The 25197-nt window shown below is 33.5% G+C and overlaps 1 protein-coding gene across 3 annotated transcripts; it reads left to right on the forward strand.

Annotated features, from left to right (window-relative positions):
- The first annotated feature begins 11274 nt into the window (after positions 1 to 11274).
- On the forward strand, positions 11275 to 24708 carry RTFL5 (ROTUNDIFOLIA like 5). 3 transcript variants are annotated; one of them, XM_088519122.1, is made up of 4 exons: positions 11290 to 11539; positions 11748 to 11824; positions 16734 to 16819; positions 23697 to 24708. In XM_088519122.1, exon 4 carries the CDS (start codon positions 24094 to 24096, stop codon positions 24415 to 24417), a length of 324 nt encoding a protein of 107 aa, XP_088375248.1. In that variant the 5' UTR covers positions 11290 to 11539; positions 11748 to 11824; positions 16734 to 16819; positions 23697 to 24093; the 3' UTR covers positions 24418 to 24708. The 3 variants fall into 3 exon arrangements, 2 of the variants coding, with proteins under 2 accessions (XP_088375248.1, XP_088375249.1); XR_015912978.1 differs by lacking the exon at positions 23697 to 24708 and adding an exon at positions 19247 to 19816 and having other exon boundaries at positions 11275 to 11824; XM_088519123.1 differs by lacking the exons at positions 11290 to 11539; positions 11748 to 11824 and adding an exon at positions 12506 to 12718.
- Positions 24709 to 25197: the final 489 nt, after the last annotated feature.

Raw genomic sequence — 25197 nt, forward strand, 5'->3', positions numbered from 1 at the left:
GTTTGAAAAATAGAATTTTTAAGTAAAAAAAAGTTTATAGACAAAAATTTTATTTTTAAGTTTTTATTAAAAGTTTTTTTTTTTTTTTTGCTATTTTTAGGTTTTTTAAATCCTTAAAAACGCTTTTAATTTTTTTTACTAAATGAATGTTTTTTTTTTTTTTTTTCAAACGGACTTTTTTAGTGTTAAAAATACTATTAGATCTCTTAAACGCAATCCCAAACAAACCCTTAATTTATTTGGGTTTTTTTTTTTTTGAATTTTGTTTTCTTTAACTTAAAATTCTAGTGTTTTTGATGGATCTACTGCGTACGTTCCCTCCTTTGTAGCCTTTAACACGGAATTGAGCGGCAAACAACGGCCTAGAGGAGCTCACGTTGGTCACGGACCTTAATTTCCGCGCCAAACGTACGTGTCAACCACTGCACAGCTGGCCACACACTTGTAAACCACACGTGCGCTCGTGTTGGACACCGCTCTCCAGTCTCCAACCAAGGGGCAGGTTCGGGGAAAGACTTTGGGAAGGGGAAGGAATTTAATAGGGGCAGCCGCAAGAAAATCCCAACACGCTATGACTCTGAGTAGAAAAGTCCTGCCACGCGAACGGTTCTGATCTACCCACGTAGAAAGTCTCCTTGAGACCGCCGATGCTTTGATTCTTTGTTGGGGGTGTACGTGTAAGAACTTAGTTGGGCAGCACTGCTCCGTTGTAAAAGATTGCATTTGATTCCACCCTAGTCGTCAGTGAATACGTGGCAGCCTATTGACCGTGACAGTGATTTGGGCATTGTATAAGGGTCCCACTGATCTCAGCAACCACATGGAGATGATATTGGATATCCTTGTGATCATCATCGGGATTGAACGACTTTATGCCCAACAAATTGAACGTGACATATAATATTTAATGGTGACGTGCTGCATCAGATCATAAATGTAGAAATATATATATATATATAAATTAAAGTGTGCGTTAAATTTGGGTCAGAAATAATTGGTTACAAACAGATCTTTGCGACGGTAGATAGTTGCCTTTTAAAGCAAAGATGTTCCTTTAAGGTTCTGAAATGCCACTTGTCGATTTGGGGGGGATGGCTGGAAAAAACATGTTTTATTATATTATTGCCAATAATTGAGTTAGGGAATGAGCCGATGCGAATATTCAAAATATCTATTAGTTTGAATGAGTAAAAAAACATTATTGGGAAGAAGATTTGTTCATTTTTAATTTATTGTTTTGAAACTATTGGATATTTTTGCTGGCAACAAAAAAATATTCATTGATATTTTAGGAAATTAATTCTATTTCATGAAGAAACGTATGGTTTTATAGATTTGTGATCTTTGACTCTTGTTTATAATTGTCATCTTTGACTTTGTGGAGGAGCTGGTGTGGTTGACAAAGAATTTTGATTAGGGTTGGCAATTTTGACACGACCCGTAAACTCGACATGAACACAACACGAAGTTACCAGGTATTGAGTTTGGGATTATCGGGTTTAGGTCTTAATCGGGTCTACCCGATTAAGACCCGGCTAAATTCGTATCTGGGGGGTTGACTCGGCAGGTGGGTCCACAGGTCGACCTACCAGACACGTTTAAATTAATGGGTCTAGCGGGTCAGCAGGGTCTTGGGTGACCCACCAGACCCGTCACCCATTTAAATTTTTTTTTTAAAAAAAAAAAAAAAAAAAAACCCAAGCGTGTAACCCGGTAACACTAAAACACACAGTATACTTCTTCTCTTCACACTCACACGACTCAGTCTCACACTGAGTCACACCCCACTACCCTAGTGGGCAGCAGCCGCTAGCCCCCCCCCGCCCCACCCACCCAAACCGGCGACGTCGACCGGACTGTCTCTCCTCTCTCCCTCTCCGGCACTCCCTCTCCCCCTCTCTCATCTAAAAATTTCACTCGCACAGTCACACTGCTACAGCCGCCAGCTTCCCCCCACCCAAACCGGCAATTGGACTATCTCTCCTTTCTCCCTCTTCGGCTGTCCCTCTCCCTCTCGGCTCTATCTCCCTCTCTCATCTAAAAATTTCACTCACATGATCACACCCCAACAGCAGCCAGCCCCCCCCCCCCCCCCCCAACCCAAACCAGCGACTGTCCCTCCTTTCTCCCTCTCTGGTCGGGTCGTGTTACTTATTTAGTGCATGGGTCGTGTCGGGTTGTGTCTGCCCGATCTGACCCAGTTATGCTAAACGGGTTAAGTGGGTTGTGTCGGGTTACCCGGATTTTTTCGTGTCAGACCCGTTAACCCGTTTAGCTAAACGGGTCGTGTTTGTGTCTTGGGAAATCAGGTCGCGGGTCTTAGCAGGTCCTAATCGGGTCTACTTGGTTACCCGTTTTGACAGCCCTAGTTTTGATACGAGAAAAACAGAAAATACTTATCTCATGAATTGTCACTCATTTTGTAATATTTTTTAAAGTTCAAAACCGTTCAATTTAGTGCATCAAACTTTTAATTTTTTTTTCAATGTTTCTCTCCGTTAGAATTTTCTGTTGAATCCCAATAAAATTATCAAAATACCTTTTTTAAAATATATATATAATTTTTTTTTTGCAAAGATTGAGGCATGAGTATTTTTACAAGGAAAATGTTAGGTGTTCTTCTAGTGTTCTCCTGGTATTCTTCTAAATGTGATGTGGCTTTTAAAATCACAAATAGATTAAAAAGTCAATAATAATAATCTCAAATTCAACGATAATTTTAAAAGTCACATCATAATTGAGAGAACACCAGGAAAACACTAGAAGAACACTTAACATTTCCCCTTTTACAAATACCATTAAATTCATATCAATGCTTTAATATTTGTAATTTTTTTTTTTCTAAAACAAAAGAGGGTATTTTATGAATTTTGTTGGAATTTAGAACAAAATTTTAACCAGGAGAACAATGAAAAAATTCTAAGTTCGATACACTAAATTAAAATAAATTAAACTTTTAAAAAGATATTGTAAAAGTAATAACAATTGGGGGAGTCAAAAAGACTGACTTGTTGAACTGTATTACTTTGTGGCATCTCACATTTTTCTATAGAGACAAAAAGTTGCTGTGCTGATTGCTTGACACGTACAAGAAATTTGAGGAAAATGTAAAACAAGACACAGGATAAATTGACCAGTTCATGAGTTGAAGAAGCCAGGAGTTTCCTATGCTTGAAGATTTGTACTTCATTGTCAATACATCAATCATAGGCAAAATATATGTTTGTCAAAAAACATGCTTTGAATTGTTATTTTTAACCAGCTAGGTGCATGTCCCCTATAATCAAGTTAGCTTTTGCAAACGACTTTGGTGTCATAGGCAAAATATATGTTTGTCAAAAAACATGCTTTGAATTGTTATTTTTAACCAGCTAGCTGCCTCCTATAATCAAGTTAGCTTTTGCAAACGACTTTGGTGCCCTGTCTCCTTTCAACCCTTCTAGAAAAATGCAACATAAAGGTTAATTTTGATCCCCACGTTACAAATTAAATAAAGATTTTAAGAAACTGTTGAGACGTTAATGTTTATATATAGAAGATTCGTAATGCTAAAGATTTTTTTTTATTCTCTTAAATGTGATGTGACTTTTAAAATTACTTTTAAAAAAAAATAAAATACCCAACATTGACGAATCACTACATTGTAACCTAAAGTAATTTCTATGAGATGCTCTAGAAAAGTTTAATAATGACAAATTGCGTATTTGTGTCCATAGAAGAGACATTGTCTTCTTAAGAAATTACTTATTTTTGCCATGCTTATAGAAGCTCCGTCTCAATTTACCTTAATGGTGGTCTTTGAGAAAAATACTCATGACTAGAATTCTTCCCAATTCGTCTAAACTTTTTTCTCTATTTTAGTTGATTTGACATCATTAACATTCAATTCAACTCAAAAAATTTCAACTTTATTCAAAATTTTTTATTTTTTAAATAACCCAAACATAATCTCAACTATTTTTTCTCTTCGATATTTGCAATTTTAAATTTAGTTCAGTAGAATAGAAAAAAATCGTAAACCCAAATCGACGGGCCCAGTTTCAAGCTTTTTTGTGAAGATCAAAAGTAATAAACATCATGAAGTTCCAAATGGTCATGCTTAAAGAAGATTGCAATACAAGTTCATTTAATTAAATTACCTTAAATTAGTTTTATTTTTTATATTTTTTTAAATGTTTACAACATAGAAAGCATTGTACGGGGGAGGAGATGGATTATTATAGTCCGATGTGGTTAAGGTGTCTACATCGGGCTCTACAGGTAATGAGATGTGCTTTCCTTTTGAGAGAACCTCAACCATTCGAATTACCAACTTATTTCTTGAACCGAGACATCTTTGAATCGGAATCTAATGGTCCAATGAGAGTTAAGAATTTTCAACAACCATTTGAATTACCAACTTTTATATATAAAATTGGTTTCAAATTGATCCGATTTTAGTTTCAAGTTTAGTTTAAATCAGATTGGAGCCCATTTTGTGATTTACCAAATACTCTGTTGATCAAAAGTTTTGAAAATTTTTTAAGTTTTTATTTTTTTTTATTTTTGATTTTTCAATTCAAAAAGGTAAGTGGAAAAGATCAACTATAACTATATAACTATTTTACATGCGAGTAGCATAGGATGAGCCTAAATGGTAATGCTATAAGTCTTTTTAGAGTTTTTTTAGTGTCATCCCAAATATGATGTGGTTTTTAAAATCACCAATAAATCACATCTCAAATTTAACGGTAATTTTAAAAGTTATATCACATTTAGGATGACTCTAAGAGAACTTATAGCATTACTTGAGCCTAAACAGTAAAAATTGCAGGCGCTCTCTTAAAAATTCAACTTAGCCATAACTTGACCTAAAAAGCCATTGATATTAATAAAATTGATGACCAATAAATAAGCTTTCTCATAGCCATCCGACATGCATTCAATATTTTTACAGTGAAATCATTTGATACCGTTGGGAATTATCCCACTCAACCGGTCCAAGTGGCTGAGAGCCTCCAAATCAGCAATGGGCACTAGACCCAGGAAGAAAGACCCTTCGGGTCCACTTTGATGGAGCTCCAGGCACGCATTTCAAAAATTTGAATATAAACGCAACCACCCATTGCTAACGTTAAGGTTCTGATCAGGAGCTCCCACTTGGGCCACTTCCTGGAAAGTTTCTACGGCTTTTGTTTGGCGCACTTCCTTTGTCCTAATGGTGGATGATCACAATGATCACGATGAGGAGGCCCGCCAAACTGGTTGCACAACGCCGACACGAAGCGAGTGTCTGATACCGGTGGTGTTGGTGCCACCGCCGCCTCCAAAGAAGAAGCCGTTTGCTTTTGGGGAGAGGAAGAGCGACCCGCCCAAATATGGGCACTTTCAGCCGCCCGATCTTGAGCTTCTTTTTGCAACGAGTAATGCAATTTCTTTCCTCCCACGAAAAGCTTGCCCGGTGATTTAGGCGCCAATGTAATCGTCTTAGTGGGTTGGGCCTCCTCAATGAAAGTGGTTTTTTTTTTTTTTTTTTGGCTTTCGTCCCTAAAAAAAAAAAAGTGTGGCCCATAAAAAGGAAGCCACTAAGTATAATCGGAGCCCACGGTGCCCACCGGAAAATTATTACAGGCTCCGGTACGTTCGGACCGGGTCTATGTAATAGAATATATTGAATTTAGGTGGGTAGGGGAATTTGGCGGCCTAGGCCCTAGAGTTCGAACTTGAATTAATTAAGTTATAGCTTGGTATTTTAATTTAGTAAATAGTTATTAAAATTAGTAATTGTCTAAAGAATATGATTCTTTGCGTAAAGAGTGCATGTGGAGAGTGGAGACAGACCGCCTAATTGATATGAAAAATCTCCTTGTGATTCTAGACCTAACAATAGTGTGTGCTTTCACTAAGAAAAAAGAAATAAAATAAAGAATATGATTCGTTCGGCAAAGAGTAAGCAGATCTTGTTAGAATATATGGAAAATATATAACCGACATGATTAAATTTGGGAGACAAAGATTAAACATTTAGATTGAATAAAATGACTACTTCAATTGGATACTAATATTATTTTTTATATATTAATTTAATATTCAATCTTAATATCTTTCTTAATTCATTCTTTTGCCTTTCTATCTTAATATATTTCTTATTTATACTTTATCTCATTCGATAAAATTTGTTGGCTCCGTCCCTTACTATTGGTGATTCGCGAAGCAATGAAATCTACTTTTACTAGAAGAGAAATGAAAAAGAGGGTCCCATATTTTGGGTTTATCTTTGTTTTTGTTTTTTGTTTTCACATAGAAAGAACAATAGTAAGTTCTTGGTGGGTGTCTCATACACTTAAAACTACACATTTAAACTTATGTCAACTTCAATGATAATCCAAATGGCGAGCTAAAATTTTGGTTAAAGATGAGATAAGATTAAAAGATAGAGTTAAATAAAATTGATTAAAAATAATAATATAGTTAACGAAATAAATAAGTAATTCAATAAAAATTTAATTATCATTTAAAATATGTAAATGTAAATTGTAATTTATTTTTCACGTTTAGCATTAATTAATTTATTCATTTATCTTCTGCTGGCATGTTTGTCATATTTTGAATAACATAACACTTGAAAATTTTCAAAAAGGAGAAATTATATGCATGCAGTAAAGTGGCACTTGGAGATGGTGTAAGAGCATTCCTTGCAGTCTAACCAAAACTATTTTTTTGTTATTTTAGTGATGCAATTTAACAAAAATGGCTTAAATCTCCACTTTTCAGACTCACTACTTAAAAAAAAAAAAAGAGTGAAATGAACAGTACTCACCAAATATAAAAAGTACTGTTCACTCACCTATTGATTAAACAACTCATTTCTTTCTCTTCCTTTTTTGCTTTTCGTTTCTCTCTTCTTTTTTTTTTTTAGGCCTCTCTCCCTTCTCCTTTTTTTTTTTTTTTTTTTTCCTCACCCATTCAACATTTAGCGTCATTTCTCTCCACCATTTCACCCCCACAAACCTACTTCCTCCTTCACAATTTGGTTGGTTTTCTCTAGAAGAAAACCAGCTAAGAATATACCGTTTGAGAAAGAATATTACCAAAAAATTACAATTTTTTAAAAATATTAAATAAGACAAATATTCTTAAAATAGACCATTAGAAAAATACAAACATTCAAAAATATAAAAAAGTTAGAGAAAAAATAAACAAATATTTGAAAAATAATATTTAAATGGAATAGTGAAAGTGGATTGTTAAAATAATAAGACTATTTTTGGTTATTTTGGTGGGTAATATTTGGTGAGGTGGCTTGGAATGCTCCGTCAATGCAAAATTGAAAGCAAAAATACTATAAACGTGGGCTGCTTGGTTGGTGGAGGGAGGAAAAGAGCCGACTTTCCATGGATGCTTTTGTCAAAAACGGGTTGAAGAAATTCATAAGTAAATAGAAAAATAAGATAAAAGCGGAAATAATAAAATAGAGATAAATAAATTTTATGTGGTTCAGTCTATAATCTACATCCACATAATAAAGCCCTAACGCTACATTATGTTCTTATTCAAACTAACCCCCTCAAACTATCCTTACTAAAATAAAAACAAAATAGGGGTAATTTCGTCATTTTGCTAGCATTGAGGGGTACATTGTCATTGTTTTGGTAATTTGTGGGGTAAATTGTCGTAATTGATAATTTGAGGGGTAAATTGTCATTGGAGTAGTAGTTTGAAGGGGTTAAGTGGACTTTACCCTTAAAATAATTTACAATACAGAGAGTCTCTATTTATAGGGAGTTACAAAATGATATAAATATCAAATCAAATCAAATCAGATTTAACTGTAATCAATTAATGACAATAAAATCACATATCATAATATATTCTAGCATGCTTTTCACTCCATTTTGCAAAGCATTTTTGCCTTTGTTATAGTAGCTTAAAATGATTGATGTGGTATAAAGTCTTGATTTTTTTGTATTGAAAGTGATTTTTTTTTTGTTTTGTAGTGATTTTTTATTTATTTGAATAGTAATAAAAAATGAATGATGTGATATAAAAAAGTGAAAAAGACAAAATGTTTTGATGTTGATTTTTTTGGAGAAATTGTGCATAAACAGTGTTGAGGAGAAAAAATGAGTTAACCAAACAAGGCCAATCTGTCTTTCTACCGAACAATAGCTTTTTGTTTTGTTTTTATGATTTTCACCACATAATATCTAGTTATTCGCATGTGAGTTTTTAAGTACTTAGAAAATTTTGAAGTTTGAACTTTGAACTTTGAAGAGACATGTCACATGTGGGTTAATTTTAAGCAATTTAAAAATTGAACACTAAAAATACATAGCCTTTTTATTTGACAAGTTTAAATACATCCCCCAAATCTCACTTGCCTTTTGAGTTTGTCAAACATTTTGAAAACTTTGAAGTTTGAAGATTTGTATGTTCTTTGTTTTATTTGGAAACTTTAGGATCTAAACACTTAAATCCTGTTTTGCTAAGACATTTAATAATTAACCAAAAGCCCTCTAACTACAGCAGAATTTCTAACAAAGATCGATGATCACCATGGTAATTGATTGAAAAATGAATTAATTTATAGATGAAAAATGCTAAAGGCCCAACTTTTTTGCCAACATAAATCCAACTTTTGCCTTTTTTTTTTTATTTAAAAAAAATAAAAATAAAAAATGAAAAAAATGTCTGAAGCAACCGTATCTATTTTTGTTCTTTCTTTTATTTGGTATTTAAAAAAAAAAATGAAAAAATGGTATTTTTCTTCATAATAATGACATTTTATTAAACAAATGACATTATTATGAAGAAAAATATCATTTTTCATTTTTTAAAAAATACCAAATAAAAGAAAGACAGAAAATAGATAGGGTTGTTTCAGACATTTTTTTTTTCATTTTCTATTTTATTTTATTTTTAAAATAAAAAAATAAGGCAAAAGTTGAATTTATGTTGAGCAAAAAGTTGGGTTTATATCATACCTCTTTATAGATTATAAAAAGAGGCAAAAGGCCTATCCGTGCAACAAAACTAAAAAAGTTATCCTTTTACTCTTTGTAATTATCCTAAGCATGAGGTATGTTAATTATTAATCTTCCTTTTAATCCTCGATAAAGCCAAGTGCATCACCAATTTTTTACTAGTATATTTCAACTTTAAGTACATCCTAATTCCTGCAGTTAATTATGTCACTTGGCCTTGAAAAACATAATTAAGTATATATCACATACATCATCAATCATCCCATTTGATTCCCTCACATTAGCCCAGTACTTAAGCTGGTTCCTGTACTAAAACACTAGTTGGCAAAAAAATGGTCACTTTCCAATTTGCCTTTACACGTTAGTCACACGTGGTGCTGCCAATTAGTCACAACTTTTAATCATGATTAGCATATAGTTAGCATGTAATTAACCTTATCTTAATGCCATCCATGTGAAAAATAATCAAAGAGCCTTTCCTTTTCGTACGTGGAAGCTAAATCGATGCCCTTGTCTTGTGATCTATAAGCAGCATAGGATTTTGGAAAAATTGCTAAATTTTTCCTTGTAACATATAAGTCTCTTCGGATAAATTCAGGCTATTTTTTGGCACGATCATTAATGTGAAATTATAGATCTATCCTTAATTAAAATTTTAAAGAATAAAAAGGAAAAAAAAGGGTTGGTCAACATGAGGTGGTCGCCACCCTAACGCCTATATATAGGGGTGGTTTGGCCATCCCATTCGTAGGGGCAACAATTATTTTTTGGACCACGGTTACGGAATATTAGTACAATACTACTTATCCCAAAATTAGAAGCTACAGTACAAACTTCATCATCCTGAAACTGCATAATTTTGCTTTTAAAGAATGAAAAGGATAAAAAAAAAAAGAAGGGGTTAATTGGTCGACAGAGGTGGTCGCCACCTTAACGCCTAAAGGGGTGGTTTGGCCATCCTATTTGTAAGGACAACAATTATTTATTGGACCACAATTACGGAATATTGGTACAGTACTACTTCTCCCAAAATTAGAAGCTACTTTACAAGCTTCATCATCCTGAAGACTGCCTAATTTTGCTTTTAAGTCATTTGATGCCTGATCATCACTCCTGCACGCCTTGTACTCTATGGGTTTTTTTCATTAAAAGAAAAAGCCATTTGACGAGATGATTTATGCAAGGTGTATATATATATATATATATATATATATATATATATATATAATGAATAATATGTGATTAACTATTAATATATACGTGAAATGTGTGTTATTTATTAATTAATTGCTTTTATGTGTTTTAATTGTGCATGAAATTCATCAAAGATATATATAAATATATGGACACAAATTTCCTTTAAACTGGTTTGGAGAAAATTTCCTTCAACCTAGTCTAATAAGTGACAAGTGTCATTGTCCCCAATAGGTAGCTCAATCGGCTGTGGACCACACCTAATTAAACGGAGGTTATTAGTTCGAATCCCCCCTCCCCTTCCCTTGTGTGAACATATCAAAAAAAAAAAAAAAAAAAAAAGTGACAAGTGTCATTCAGCATTTTTGGGTTTTTAAAAAACTGATGTTTTGGTTCCTAAATTAATGGAATGACAATAAATGACTATGAAAATATTAAAAAAAAATATATGAGAAGTGACACTTGTCACTTATTAGATTAAGTTAAAGAAAATTTCTTCCAAACCAATGGATTACTTTCTGTCATGATGTATATAGTTTGATTAAGTTAAACCACTGTTTTTGGGTCCATGCATGTACCTTAAAAAAAAGCAATTGGTCCACCTCAATTCAAGACGTCTCGTCTGTGTTATTTTCATGCTTTTGGAATCTGGTCAGCCCCTGTCAATTCTTTTTTTTTACCCATGAATACCCCCAATCAATTCCTTCCACATGTAGTGCTTTGTTCAGGCCCTGGGGCCGGCTTCGTTTATAATGAGAATCAGCCATAGATGCCCCCAAACCGTACTATTTGTCATCTACATCTTTTGCTATATATACACACACATATATATATATATATATATATATATATATATATATATATATATATGTGTGTGTGTGTGTGTGTGTGTGTGTTTGTGTGTGTGTGTGTTCATATAGTTTCTTGTTTGTGCAATCTGTACATTTGTCAGCGGGATATTATAGCTCTTGATTCTCCAGGATTTTTATTCGCTCTTTCTTCCGTCAAATCCTCATGACATATATATATATATATTATGCATATGAAAGGATATATACCCTTGTGGGGCTTTTATTTATTTATTTCTTTAATGATTAGTTTGGGTGGGAGTGTTTGCTTTTTCTACTTCTTTTTTCCTCCTTTTCTTTACTTTTAACCTCTTGGGTGGTTTCTTTTAAGGGTTAAGGTTCTTACTTTTCAGTTGCATGGGTCGACGATCACCAGCAGTAGTTGTACACCAGTCAGTATTAGCGGGTGCAGCATCATCAAGATTCACAAACTTTAAGGTCCTCCTTGAGTGGTCTCTCCTACAAGTGTTTTCTCTCCTTACTTGAAGGGTTTCTTTCATATGGGAATCTTGATGATGCTGCATCAGCAAATAGGTGGCTTTTTTTCTCCACTTTTCAATTTCAATTTCACAGATTTCCAGCTTCTCAAGCTTGGGATTAGTGTATATCTCAACAAGGTAACAGTATAACTCTTTTTATTTTTTATTTTTCTTTTTCTTCCCCATTTTTTTTTAGTTTTGAAATTTTTCTTACATCAACCCTATCTATCTATGTTCCAACTCTTGTGTGCAAGGATATTGAGGAAATTTCAATAAGCTGGTGCCGCTTCTCGATCGGTTTTCACAAATACAAGCTAAAACAGCTATAATCAGGATTAGGGTTTGTGAAATTCTTGTTTTTTACTCATTTTTTCATGAGTGATTCTCTTCTTCTTCTTCTTCTTCTTCTTCTTCTTCTTTTTCTTCTTCTATTTTTTCATCTTGAATAACTCTCTACTCTTTTACCAATTTACTGTGATGAACTTTGAAGAAACCGCTGATGCATGTATATATATATGTACATAGTATTATGAATTGTCATGGCCCATATATATTAGGTTCTTTTTCTGTTAATCAATATATATTGATCGTTTTCTTTCATTCTCCAAGAAAGATAAATTTGCAGGAGAGAGCGTTTTATTAGATTTTGATCACCGTTTTGGTCGAGTCAGCATGCGATCTATCAATGGGTCTTTCCTAATAATTAACCAGTTAATTAGCAGCTTTTCCCTTCAGGGAGAAGAGAAACAGTGAAGATTTATATTTTAGTATTTTTTAAATGAATCATTTCCTGCTTTGGCACTATGACATGAATGATTTATTCTTAATCTTACAGTAACTTAAAATCATGTTTTGTTTTAATTTACATGTGGTTCATAATATGTTTTGCTTTATTTCAATAAAAGCATGTTAGATTTTATTTTATTATTATTTTTTTCACTTTTAATTTCTTTATTACCTTTGCATGTGTGTAAGTGTCACAATTAAAGTAATTAATGTATTTATAGATTCGACCTATAGATAATCATATACAGTTGTGGATCAACTTAGTTCAAAGCAGAATATATATAATAGCCTGTTTAATTTAGCTAATTCTGGTGCAACAGGAGTGATCAATGTGGATGGCCTGCAGAAATAGATAGTCAAACTATGGAGTGATGTGTATGTATATGGCCAAGAAAAGCTAGTGAATGATAAAGAGGATAAAGAGAAGAGTTCCTATAGATAGATTCTCGTACGTCAATAAGTACATTTAATATTATTTTTTTTAAAAAAATCCATTTGATAGATGAAAAGTACAAAGATTTAGTAGAAAATGATGACTCAGAATTTAATTAAGTTTAACCAAAGTTTAATAGATTTATTATAAATGGTACGGATCAAATCATATCATGAGAAAAGTTATACATACATAGTTCAGAACCATTGTAAGCCAACTTTGTTTTTTTGCTAAACTTGCTAAAACTGCTTTTCTTGAAAATAGTTAAGAGATAATTTTCATGTAAAACTATCTTCATTAAACTTGCATGCAAAATTCAAATTAAAAACATTGAGCTAAAAACATAAATGCTTGTTTAGGTGTACATGCAAGTACTTCTTGTTCTTTAGGCCTAGCTAGGTTGTCGAGAGTACTCACCCTTGGTGTTTGTCAAAAGGTATTCACCGTACCCCTTGTCCCTCGGCATTTAAACTTACTAAATTTAACATGTGTTCTTTTTCCTTTTTCTTATTTCTTTATTTTCCGTTAAACTTTTTACCTTAAAACTTATATCTCAAAATTCTCTTAAAATTGTCATCCCAAAACTATTTCTTACATTTAACTTAGGTTTCTCCAAATGTTACTAAAATCCTTCTTAAAACTGATCTTGACTTTTTTATTTTTTATTTTTTTTAAAATCATTTCTACTAGTCATGAAATCATTAATTTGAGAAGATAATATCATGTGAAACTATGCAAAACAATGGCTCGTGTCACAAGTAAATAATATATGAAACTGCACATGCTTACTTATCAAACACATTTCATGAAAAATAATTTTAGGGGTAACTTTATTTAAACTCTCTGAACTTTCGTCACATTTGCAATAATTCTCTTAAACTTAAAAAACTTTTAATTTAGTGTATCCATCTTTTAATTTCTTCAATTTCACTAATATGTTAGGATTTTCCGTTAAATCCTACTGGAGGGATGAACTTGATTTTTTTTAATATATATTTTAAAAAAACATGGCTAGTTTTGGATTTTTGATAGGATTTAACGAAAAATCCTAATGGATGAGTGGAATTGGAAAAAAACTTGAAAGATGGATAATTCAGAGACAATTCAGGAGGGTTGAATGAAGGTTCTCCATACTTTTATTATTATTTGAAGAGGGTTTACTTACTTGCCTAGCTCAAATCCTACATTATGGGGCCTCCATGATGTTTCGTCATCGTCTAGCAAATTGTATTTATATTGTTTACCGTGGTTTAACTTCTAAACCTTAAACCCTAAATCCTATTTCATAGTTGATCATTCCCTAACTCCCATGTAGAATTTCTCACTTACCTTAAAAGTAGGCTAGGTTAACAATAAAACCCTAAGTCCTACCTTGAGTTTAACCCTCTCCGATACGTGCCATTTGCTCATTTGCAAGTTATTGCACTATTAGCTAGTGTTTACACTAATGAAAACCATATCCCTTCACTTAAAACCCTAAAATTTCTCTCCTCGAGAAGAACCCTATTTTCCAACTCTAGGTAGTCTCGTTTGAATTTGGTGGAACACGGGTTTGGACGGGACACTCGGTGGTGATTGCATTCGAATGACATGTGATCAAAGCATTCGAGATCAATAAGGAACAAGCTTTGATCATAGTTGCAATTGAGGCGTTCAAGGGGCGACTAGTTCAAGTGAAAACCCACTTAAACTGCATCTTCTATATAAAACTTCTCCAAAATTGATTTTCAACTACACCATATCCTCTTTTACTTCACATGATCATGATATCATAGCAACTGACACACACCAACAAAACATCCACTACGTACACCATTAAAAACTAATATTTTCCCACAAACCCAAATGTTCATGCTTCCTCTCATTTTCCTCAAAACTACAACACAACAACAATGGTTGCAGCTAGTATCAACATTCAATGACATAACCCCAATCCCAAACTTACCAAAATCACAAACCTCTACTCAAAACAAACCCTAAACATTTAACAACCAAAAATAATGAAACCTTCACTTTAAGTCTTTTTACTAATCACATAAAACCTTACCAACAACATCATTTTAGCCAATATCTCAAAAATAATATTCAAAATTTCAAAATAAAATGGAGGAAAAACGGATTAGAGCTTTTACCTCTTCAAGCTCCTTATTCATGCTTTCCTTTGAGCTTCTCCTCCCTTTCTCTCATTCTCTCTCCAAAGTTCTCTTAAACTCTCATTTGGTCTCTCCTTTGCCCTCTCTATGCATTTTTGGACCAAGGATGAGAAGTAAACTCATATTTTTTTTATTCACTTCTTAAAACTTTGAATTCATGTATATAAAGCAATCTCGTTTGAACGCGGTTTTATGTCGTACGAACGCGACACAGTCAGCAAGAAACACACCTCACATCTCACCTAATTAACTAGTACATATGAATGATCTTGGTTGTTGATCTTCACCTACCACTCTTGCAAACAACACTTGGTGGCCTATTCGAGCACAGAGGCGAGTACTGTGTGTTAGCCAACCGCTAAGCTCATTTAGTTGTAGGGTCTTCTTCAGGAATTGAGAGTCTTTCTTCATCACACTCCGACTCTTTGGTGTGACAATATCACTGCCACTAATTACTTCAATGTGAATCTTATTTTTCATGCCTGAACAAAACACGTTGACATTGACTTATATTTTGTCCGCGAACATGTGGCTCATTGTCTACTCTAGGGTCGCTTCATCTCCAACAATGACCAGCATGTTGATATCCTAATCAAGCCTCTAGTCACCTCTAAGTTCACTATGCTTTGTGCCAAGTTCAACGTGCATTCCTTTCCACTGAGCTTGAGGGAGCATGTTAGCTTAATCTTTACCACATCCAACATTCATGGCACATCTTCAACTTTCATCGATCGTGCTTTTCAGCAAGGCAACACCACCACAACATCAATTTGACTTTCCTTTCTTATCCCACCTAGAATGTACAGCATACAGCTTGGCATGCCTTTCTTTTCTGCTGGAGCTTCATGGGCATTGCCCCGTTCTCCATTCTTTTTTTTTCTTTTTTTTTGGTTTAATTTAATGGGGTGGGGCTGTCTTCTCATTGTATTTATATCAAACACTTGGTGTACATGCCTGAATTATTGTTGGTAGTGGAAACCCTCTTTACAAAATGAAAGATTGTTCCAGTGTTATTTGGAAAAGCAGAGACAACATGATTCCCCGGAAAACGTTGTTCCAAAACGTACATGAACTTATCTTCTCTGTTGATAGAACTACATCCTGTATGAGATTCACCTCAACTTTATGTGATTGTAATATTGCATATCACTCAAGAGTGTTGATGAAATTTGACTCTATAATTGTAGACCTTCTTCTCTTTGGCAACTTTCTAAAGAAAAATTATGCATTGTGACTAGGATATGAAATGGTTTCCATTGAGCCGACATTACTCTATACATGTTAGAATATATGAAAAATATAATATATTTCATATATCAGTAGTAATATTGAAATATTTTTATATTTAAAAGTTAATTGTAATCAAATATTACTATACTTGTATGCACTCACATACCCTAGGAACATTTGTATTGTAAACAAATTAAGTTAATAAAAGTGCAACGCAACCCTAGGGGCTATTATGAGTGATAAATTCCTTGTGCCCTTTTTTCTCTCGGTCCTCCACTATAATTCCTATATTTTATATTTCCTCACAAATTTCTACACTATATATCCACTTAAAGTTTGATTCAATGAAGCTTAATTTTTTTTTTGGATAATTAATGAAGCTTAATTATCTTTGATTCACTACCACTTAATGCATGAATGGCTTTTTAATAGCACCGCATGCAACACAACTACCTTTGTGATGTCACTGCAACATGGTTATCGATATAACAAGAATATAATTTAACATTCACTCAAGAAAATTCATCATTCAAGAAAATATTTTTGTTTTTTCATCTTCAGGAGAATATAGTTTCTTGCTATAAGAAACCTCTTGAGCCTTCACTAAAACAGGGCTGATTGTTTTTAAAAATTTCTCTTGTTTGCAGGCTTTCAGGTTTTGGCTGAACTTTCCATCCTTCGTAAGTGGTAAAACCATCAAGTTCAGATTCCAAATTTGGAAGAAGAGAATGAGGTAAAAGTTTTTAAATATGCAAATATTTTGTTCCATGCTGTGTCCAGAAACAAACTATAAGCATAACACATAAAGTGGACAAATTAACTCATGTATCACGGCCAAAAAAACAGGATTTAGTGACGCCTTGTAAACCGACACTACAAGGCATCAATTAAAGGGAACCGACACCAATTTAAAAATGGTGTCGGTTGAACAGTAAATTGAGTTTCTTGATTAATTCTTACCTCTGCTTTCTTTTTTCCCATTCTCTTTTGTGGGTGATTTCTATTTCTTCATCATGGCTAGTAATTACCTCTCCATGGTTCACATTGGGGACCAAAATTTATGTCAAATCAATGGACCCATGCCAACACCTAAACTATAACCTGTTTACTCCTGTTTTTCTTTTTTCCTTTCTTTCTGGTAGAAGTACGTTCCCTATTTCTTCATTGTACCTAGTTAACTGTTAATGGATCTAATTTGGGCCCAAACTTATGTCAAAGATTAGACTCCTTTTATCCATATAGTCCATTTTGAATTTAAGTTAAGAAATGTAATAATTAAATATGATATTAACTAAATAAACAAAATTTTCCTCGAAATCGGGCCGGAGAAAATTCCTTCAACTAAATTTACCAAATTGACATATATCCTTAGTGTTAAACCACCACTTATCCAAATTAAAAGCTTATAGAAAATGATTGATTTAATTATTTAATTAGTTTTCTAACACTCTCTCCTCACATATAGGCTCAAACTCTTCTACAATAAGTAAGACACAACATGTAAAATGTTCAATTGAAAAGAGAGATGAATGATGAAGACACTATTTGAACTCAAAAACTTTACTCTAATACCATATTAGACCAACGCTTATCCTAAAAATGTAAGTTAATAGAAAATTATTAATTTAATCATTTAGTTATTATTTTAACATTTAAAGCACGTAATTTTTACATATAATTTTAAAATATACGTAAAAATTACGATGCTCTAAAAACTTATATCTCATGTTCTCATAATCTTATTAAAAATAAGAATCACCTCGTCATAAAACTTTGTGTTAAGTATATATATATATATATATATATATATATATATATATATAAAAGAGGTAAGTGGAAGGAATATTACACTTATGTAGAGGTCAAATTCAGACGTACGTCATTCTGACAGTGTTCTCTTAAAAACAATATTTTGGCATGTGGACTTTTTTATTTTTATTTTTCAAAGCTTTGGCATGTGGACTTGAGTCCTCTAGCTCCTCCGATAATGTGAATTCTGTGAAGACTCTCTCTCTCTCTCTGAATATTTAACGAATTTTGAAGGAAGATTAATGCGATATTGGGAGCATAGACGACACAAAATTAGAAAAGTATGGAGCAGAATTTGACCGTTTTGGTTGAGTTAGTACAAGGGTCCATGTTTATGAGGTGCATCTAGCTCCCACCTCCACCTGACAGCCCTTGTGCAGCTCACATGTTTGCATGTGGGAAATGTATTCTCAACCCCACACCCCACACAAAAAGAAAAGAAAAGAAAAAAAAAAAGAGTTAATGTGAAAGGTTAAATTAAAGATCCTCTATATCCCAATGAGAACACTCCATGTGACAGTATATTTTGACCCATTTCCATGCTTTTTTTGACCAATCAAATAGATTTCAAGAGTTATTTTGGATTCCTTGAATCAAATTTCTCCAGGTCTCATGTTTAAAAAAACAAAAGAAAAAGTACTATATTTACCCCGTCGATCAATTTATAACTCTTGTTGTACGTAGTGTTTTCTAAATCTTTTAATTTGGTTAAAATACCGTATTGATTTACTATTGGAGTTGTAATATCCCCTTCTATGATCCAAAGTAACAAAAAATACTGTATGTGCATAAAATAAAAAATTCCAAAAACCGAAATTAAAAGACAATGTTCATAAAAAAATAAAATAAAAAATAAAAACAACAACAAAAAAGGCATCACTTTGGTCTTTTCTGATTTTCTTCTTTTAAAAAAGAAAAAAATTATGTAGAGAATTTTGTTCATTTTAGGGATGAAGGATCGAGGACATTGCAATTTCAATGGTAAGTTGGTAAGGTATACTAACCAAATTAAAAGATTGGAAAAACATTTCAAATTTAGTGACAAATCGAGGGAGATAAATGTAGTTTTCCTTGAAAAAAAGAAGCATTGCATCAATAATGACAAATTATATAAACTTGGATAATCGCTTTTTTATTTTTTAATTTTCTTTAACTTAATATTTAGGCTTTGTTTGTTTCGACGTAAAATGTTTTTCCTACTTTTTGGTATTTGGTATGATAAAAAATCGTAGTCAAACCGAAAACATTTTTAGTTGACTAGGAAAGCTTTCTTTAATTTCCGTAAAACATTTTTTTAAAAACCGTAAAGGCGTAAACCAAGTCTTTGAATTTGAGCTTTTCTCTCTCATAGTTCATTCTTCGACATCGCTAGAAGTTGCTGGAGATCACTAGCCGCTGCTGCCCACCAAAGGTTGCCAGAATCCTCTATCGGCCGCTGCCAGAAGTCATAGGCCATTTTGGGTTGCCACATGACTTCATTGGAAGTTGTCTGTTGTCGCGGTCCCTTTTTGGTCGCTGTTGGAGGTCACCCGCCACCACTGATTTTTCATACAAGCCAAATGCTGAATTTTGTTTTTTTACTGAAATCATTTTCGCTGAAAATATTTTTCAATGAAAACATTTAACATCAAAATAAATGGAGCCTTAAACAAAAGTACTGAAAACTGTGAAACAATTTAGTTAAGGCGATTTAGTTTGTATCAACATCCATCAACAATATTTACCAACTAAATTCTAATGATTTGGGTTGTAACACCCCGGTCCCATATTGAGAAGATGAGAAGAAGCTCACATAGAGTGAGTGGTTTATAAAGATAGTTATAGATGCTAAGTCCCACATTGCCTAGTTTTAGGTGAAACTGGGCTTTATAATTCTATGAAAGTTTCAAATTTACTAGTCATTTTGGGGTAATAGCGCAAATGTGACTAGCGTTTTTTCACAAGGTTCTGTATCATTTATTAGAGTCTGTATTTGTGATTTCTAATAAATGATGGGCGGAGTTTGTAACACCCCGGTCCCATATTAAGAAGATGAGAAGAAGCCCACATAAAGTGGTGGTTTATAAAGATAGTCATGGATGTTGAGTTCCACATTGCCTAGTTACTAGGTGAAACTAGGCTTTATAATGAATTCTAAGGAATCTCCAAATTGACGAGTGCTTTTATGGTAATAGCGCATATGTGACTTGCGCTTTTCCTAGCTGAGTTGTTACATGGGTTCTATCAAGTCATTACAAATTGGCTTTTACACCTAATTATGTATAATAAGTAGAATATTTAAATCTATTTATTTGTAGAGATCTCATTTTCATGAAGTTTAAAATCTTTGTGGCTCTTCACAAATGGTTATATTACTTAGAGAATAACTTCTATAGGAATTTGGCACAAATCAAGTTCTTTGACACATTAGCATGAAACAAAAAAAGTGAGTGTTGTTGAAATACCAAATCTATTCCTTATCCACTCAAAAGAGAAACATCAAGATTTGGTGTTTCTACAACACTCACTTTTGTTGTTCTATGCTGATGTGGGATCCTCTTAATGGAGGGCACAAAAAACTTGGTTTATGCCAAGTTCTTATAAAAGTGATTCTCTATTACTTATGGTGTACTTAGTGATCCCCGTTGGCCGGCCCTTGAAAGACCACAAACTCACGGCCTAGCTACTAACTGGAACTCAATCAACCCACATCGGCCTAGAGAATTGGGGGCTACTAGTGTACCTTGGCCCCATCGGCCCGTCTACCCTGACACCCCCATCTCCGAAGACAGCCAAACCCTCCACTACTAAAGAGCTAGCTTGCCTGTCAAGGACACCAAGGCTAGCAGGCCATGGAGAAGCTCGTTAGCTTGGCCTAAAGACCTACCATGTTTTACGATCAAGATATGTACACCTATGCCTTGATAGGATGCACCACAACTAATTCCCCCTCTCACTAAGTTAGATAACGGTTTTGGCACGCCAAGAAACCTCACCGGCCCAATATCCGCAAAGTGAGCAAGGGGGGTGGAGGGAAATTATCATGCCTTCAATAGCATTTGAGCCAAAGTCCCAAAGCCCTACCAAAGAGAGGTGGGAACGAGTCGAATGACGAGCCTATATAAGGAAGGGAGGACCCTCCACTAGGTATGCATTCATATAATTAAACTTTGTCCCTCTTACGTACCCTTAGTAACCTAAGCATCAGAGGTGGTTCTGCTGGACCTTTATAACCTTCTATCTTCTTTTTAGCTTTCTTTTGATGCTTGGCGTGTGTCGTGTGGCGATTGTATCAACAACTTATATCTTTAGATATCCTTATATTCGATCTTCTTCATTTAAAGTGAGATTGAGAGGATCCATTTTATGATTCAGTTTAAATTTCACAAATCTAATTGTATATATGTTGCCACATGGTGTATATATATATTGTCATGTTATTAATTTAAAAATTTTAAACAATATAACACCATATATATACACTGCTAAAATACAACAAAACAAATTTTAACAATAAAATAGATGTTCTCCATTTCAAATGACTTAATAATAGGTTCCTTGATTTTATGGCTTCGTAAAAGAATAATGTGCTTTAATTTTTGGGATATCATTAGATTCATGGTTAACTAATGTTAGACGGTGCATTTATGGGTGCTTAAAAAATTTAGGTTCTAATTTATGTGACTTAATAATAGGTTCCTTGATTTTATGGAATCGTAAAAGAATAATGTGCTTTAATTTTTGGGATATCATTCATTGTCTGTTTTACCTGTGAACTTCTTTATTTATCGATCTGTTCTTTTGAAATATTTAATTGTTAAGATTAAACCGTACTGCCGCTAATCTTATTTATTGATTCAAACAATCTATTGGGGTCAAATCTTCTTTTAACGATGATTCAAATATTCTGTAAAGGTCACATGGAGATGGTAATTTCCTTGAATTTGTTGTTAATGTTCACATTTCATAAACAAAGACTTATAAGTTGCTTATATATATATGTATGCATTTACTTCTTGCAGAGGGGTGGTTTCTACATGTGCATATTGTTGTATTACGGCTTATTTTGACTAGTCAAAATCATATAAAAAAGATACTTTTTTTTTTTTTTTTTTTTCTTTCAATTCTTTCGGGTTGTAAGATTCCCTCCCTCATATTCTCCCTCCCCCCCTTTTGTTTTCATGACAAGAAAACTCTAAAGGAGAAAAAAAGAAGGAAGCTAATTTGAAATCAGATACTCCTAGCTATAGTTAAGAATTTATAACTTATAAGATGCAGAGGAACATATATACATGAGTTCTCTAGAAGAGTACATTTGACCAACACTATAAATGATCTAGAACTATGTCGAAAGGATACCCTCTGCAATCTTTATGATAAAAACTTGTTAATTGAAGTGTCCCCCCATCAACATTTAAGCCAAAATCAAGACTCTAGTTTCTGCCACGCACATGATGGGTTCAACAAGCACCTTAATTTAATATGGACAAAGTTTTCCTTCTAATTGGCCGGGATGGAGAAAATTCATTTAATTCAGTCTATTAAATTGACGTATGTCTTTAGAGCACATGATTCTCACATGCATTTTTAAAAATGCAAGTGTACTACAAAAATTAGGCAAAATAATGACATGTGGAAGGTGACATTTTACTATTAAAATGACTCATAGAGGGGCCATTTTCTTAAAATGATCCCATTCTAGAGCGTTCCTAACACATGTTTTTGGTAGTTGTGAGAATCGTATACTCTGTTAATCTTATTAAGAATATGCTATAAGGATAAATGTCAGTTTAATAAATTAAGTTGGAGTTGAATGAAAACTTTCTCCTTTATATTGAATATTTTGAATCTAAGTGATAAATCAGATTAATTGAATTAAAATTTCTAGCAATCTGACTGCTGGTCCGAATAGTTGCACGTGGATTTGTATCTATAGTACCTCCAACTTAATACTTACCAATTTGATTGTTTTCGAAACCATGTATACAGGCACATGGAGGTATATTTGGGTATGGTAGTATATGAAACATGGAGAGAGAGAGAGAGAAAAAAAAAAAAAATCTACAATCATTTATCTAGGAGATTTTTTTTTTTTTTTTTCATAGCTTATCTTGGAGGAAATGTTTTTTTTTTGACAGTTTATCTTGGAGGATTTAGGTTGAAGGGTATACGAAGGTATTACTGAATAATGGATAGAATTAAAGTTCTTTTAATGGGTCATAATATTGCACCATGCTACAGATGTATATATTATTACATAGTGAATATATTATTATATATGTCATTTATAAATTTTAATAGTTATAATAAAATAATTTTTTTAACCATAATATAGTTCTTTTCTATTTCACTTGAAAAGATCCTTGTCCTTTTCTCATGAGTCAAAACTCATAAGGCTGACCCGGCCATTAAGAGAAGGTAGTAGGGAAATAACAAAATTAAATGGAGAAATATTATTTTCCAAAATAAAAGATTGATCTCGTCACCTACTTGCACATTAGATGATTTAATATGAAATAGAATAAGAAGGTTTGGACGGTAAACGGTCCTCTTCTTGACCAGGGGTATCTTTCACCGAATAATTTATTTATTTATATCATATTTATGTTGTTCATACCATGTGAATTATGGGAAAAATATACCCTTTAATATGAATACGTTTGTGCTTTGAAAAATGCTAAAATATTGTATTTTTTATTATTATTATTATAATTTTCTTACAAACTTACGTAAAAATATCGTATCGATCAGCGGAAATTAAAATGAAGTGCCACCTTGTAACGTCTAAATAATTCAAAATAATGGCGTGTGTTTTTTTGCAGAACAATGGGCACATGAGAACCAGCTAGCCGCTGTCCAGTGATGACTGCATGCCCCCCACACCCTTCGAAATATGTGTGATCTTAAAAGTTTATAATGGAGCACCGTACAAGAGCCATGGATCTCCCCAACGGGGAAATTCCACGAGAGGAAATTATGTTAATGTAAGGAGCAGAAATTGAGAGCTCACAGAAGCAGCCAATGGGATGGTGCCACGATGGCAAAAAAAGTGTGGCACTGTAACCTTAGACGACCACATGGGAACTGCTATAAGTAGCATATATGAATGAGTGACTGAATGCCCCTGCACAGAAGAGATTTGAGGAGAGAAAACTGGAAAGATTGTCACCGTTCACCAGCTAGCCACAGATATTGAGATCAGGCAGGCGGCAATATTAGATGGATGAGATATGGAAGCTACCAAAGAAGGAAGATTCAACGTCTTCTTCCAAGTCTCTATTTGCAAGGAGTTCTTCAATAAAAAGCTCTTCTTCTAAATCTGCTTTCTCCCGGAGTTATTCAACGAGGAGCTCTTCTTCAAAGTCGCCTCTCCTGAGGAGCTTTTCCCAGAAAGCATCCTCTCCCAAGTGCCCTCTTGAGAAGAGCTCTTCTTCCATCAGCAGAAAGTGTAGTAGCCTGGCAAAGGAGCAGAAGGCCAGGTTTTACATCATGAGGCGCTGCGTCGCCATGCTCGTCTGTTGGCATAAGCATGGTGATTCTTGATACTTTTTTCCCTTCTTTGTGCGGGATGGGTCATAAATTTTCTTGCCATCCGATCAAGAAGAGATTGGTGTCATATTTTTCATTTACTTTAGATTCAATCCCTTTGTAATTACAATTGAGTTGATGAACTACAAAGTTTTACACATTGAAAGGAGAGAGAGAGAGAGAGAGAACATCAAACAGATTTTCACTTACAATATTTCCTCTGATGTGTTTGTTTTTTGGTATTTTAAATCAAATCTCAACACTATATATTTGTTTCCCCCACTTGGAGTGGTGTTAGGTACTAAATTTCATGGCCTTTTTCATCATTTTGTTTCCTTTTTTTTTCTTCTTCTTCTTTTTGTTTTGATGAGAGAGAGATTCGCTTGGGCTGTTGAAACTGCCAATATAATATAAGACATTGTTAGTATTTGGATCTGCATTGGAAATGCAAGCCACCTTTCTACCTTTGAGAAAAAGGGAAGTGGAGTGTGGGTTCTCTTAAAAGTGACACCTAACCAAATTAACTTATTCCTCGTTGGGTTTTGTACACAGTGTTAGGGCTCGTTTGAGTGTGCATTTGAGAAGTCTAAAAATATATTTAACACTTAAAAAGTCAGTTTGAAAAAAAAAAAGGTATCTGTTTGATAAAAAAATTTGAAAGCACTTTTAATGATTTAAAAATGGCCAAAACGCACTTTTGAAAAAAGTTTAAAAATAAAGCTTTTACCAAAAATGTTTTCGACTTTAAATTTCAATTTCTCAAATACAATTCCAAGCATACTCTTAGTAATATTA

The sequence above is a fragment of the Corylus avellana genome, chromosome 8, assembly GCF_965113065.1.
Source record: "Corylus avellana chromosome 8, dhCorAvel1.hap1.2, whole genome shotgun sequence".
NCBI lineage: Eukaryota > Viridiplantae > Streptophyta > Magnoliopsida > Fagales > Betulaceae > Corylus > Corylus avellana.

Bases quoted from the DNA above. Each gene is read 5' to 3' on its own strand.
- RTFL5 (XM_088519122.1), top strand. From the start codon at position 24,094: ATGGATGAGATATGGAAGCTACCAAAGAAGGAAGATTCAACGTCTTCT.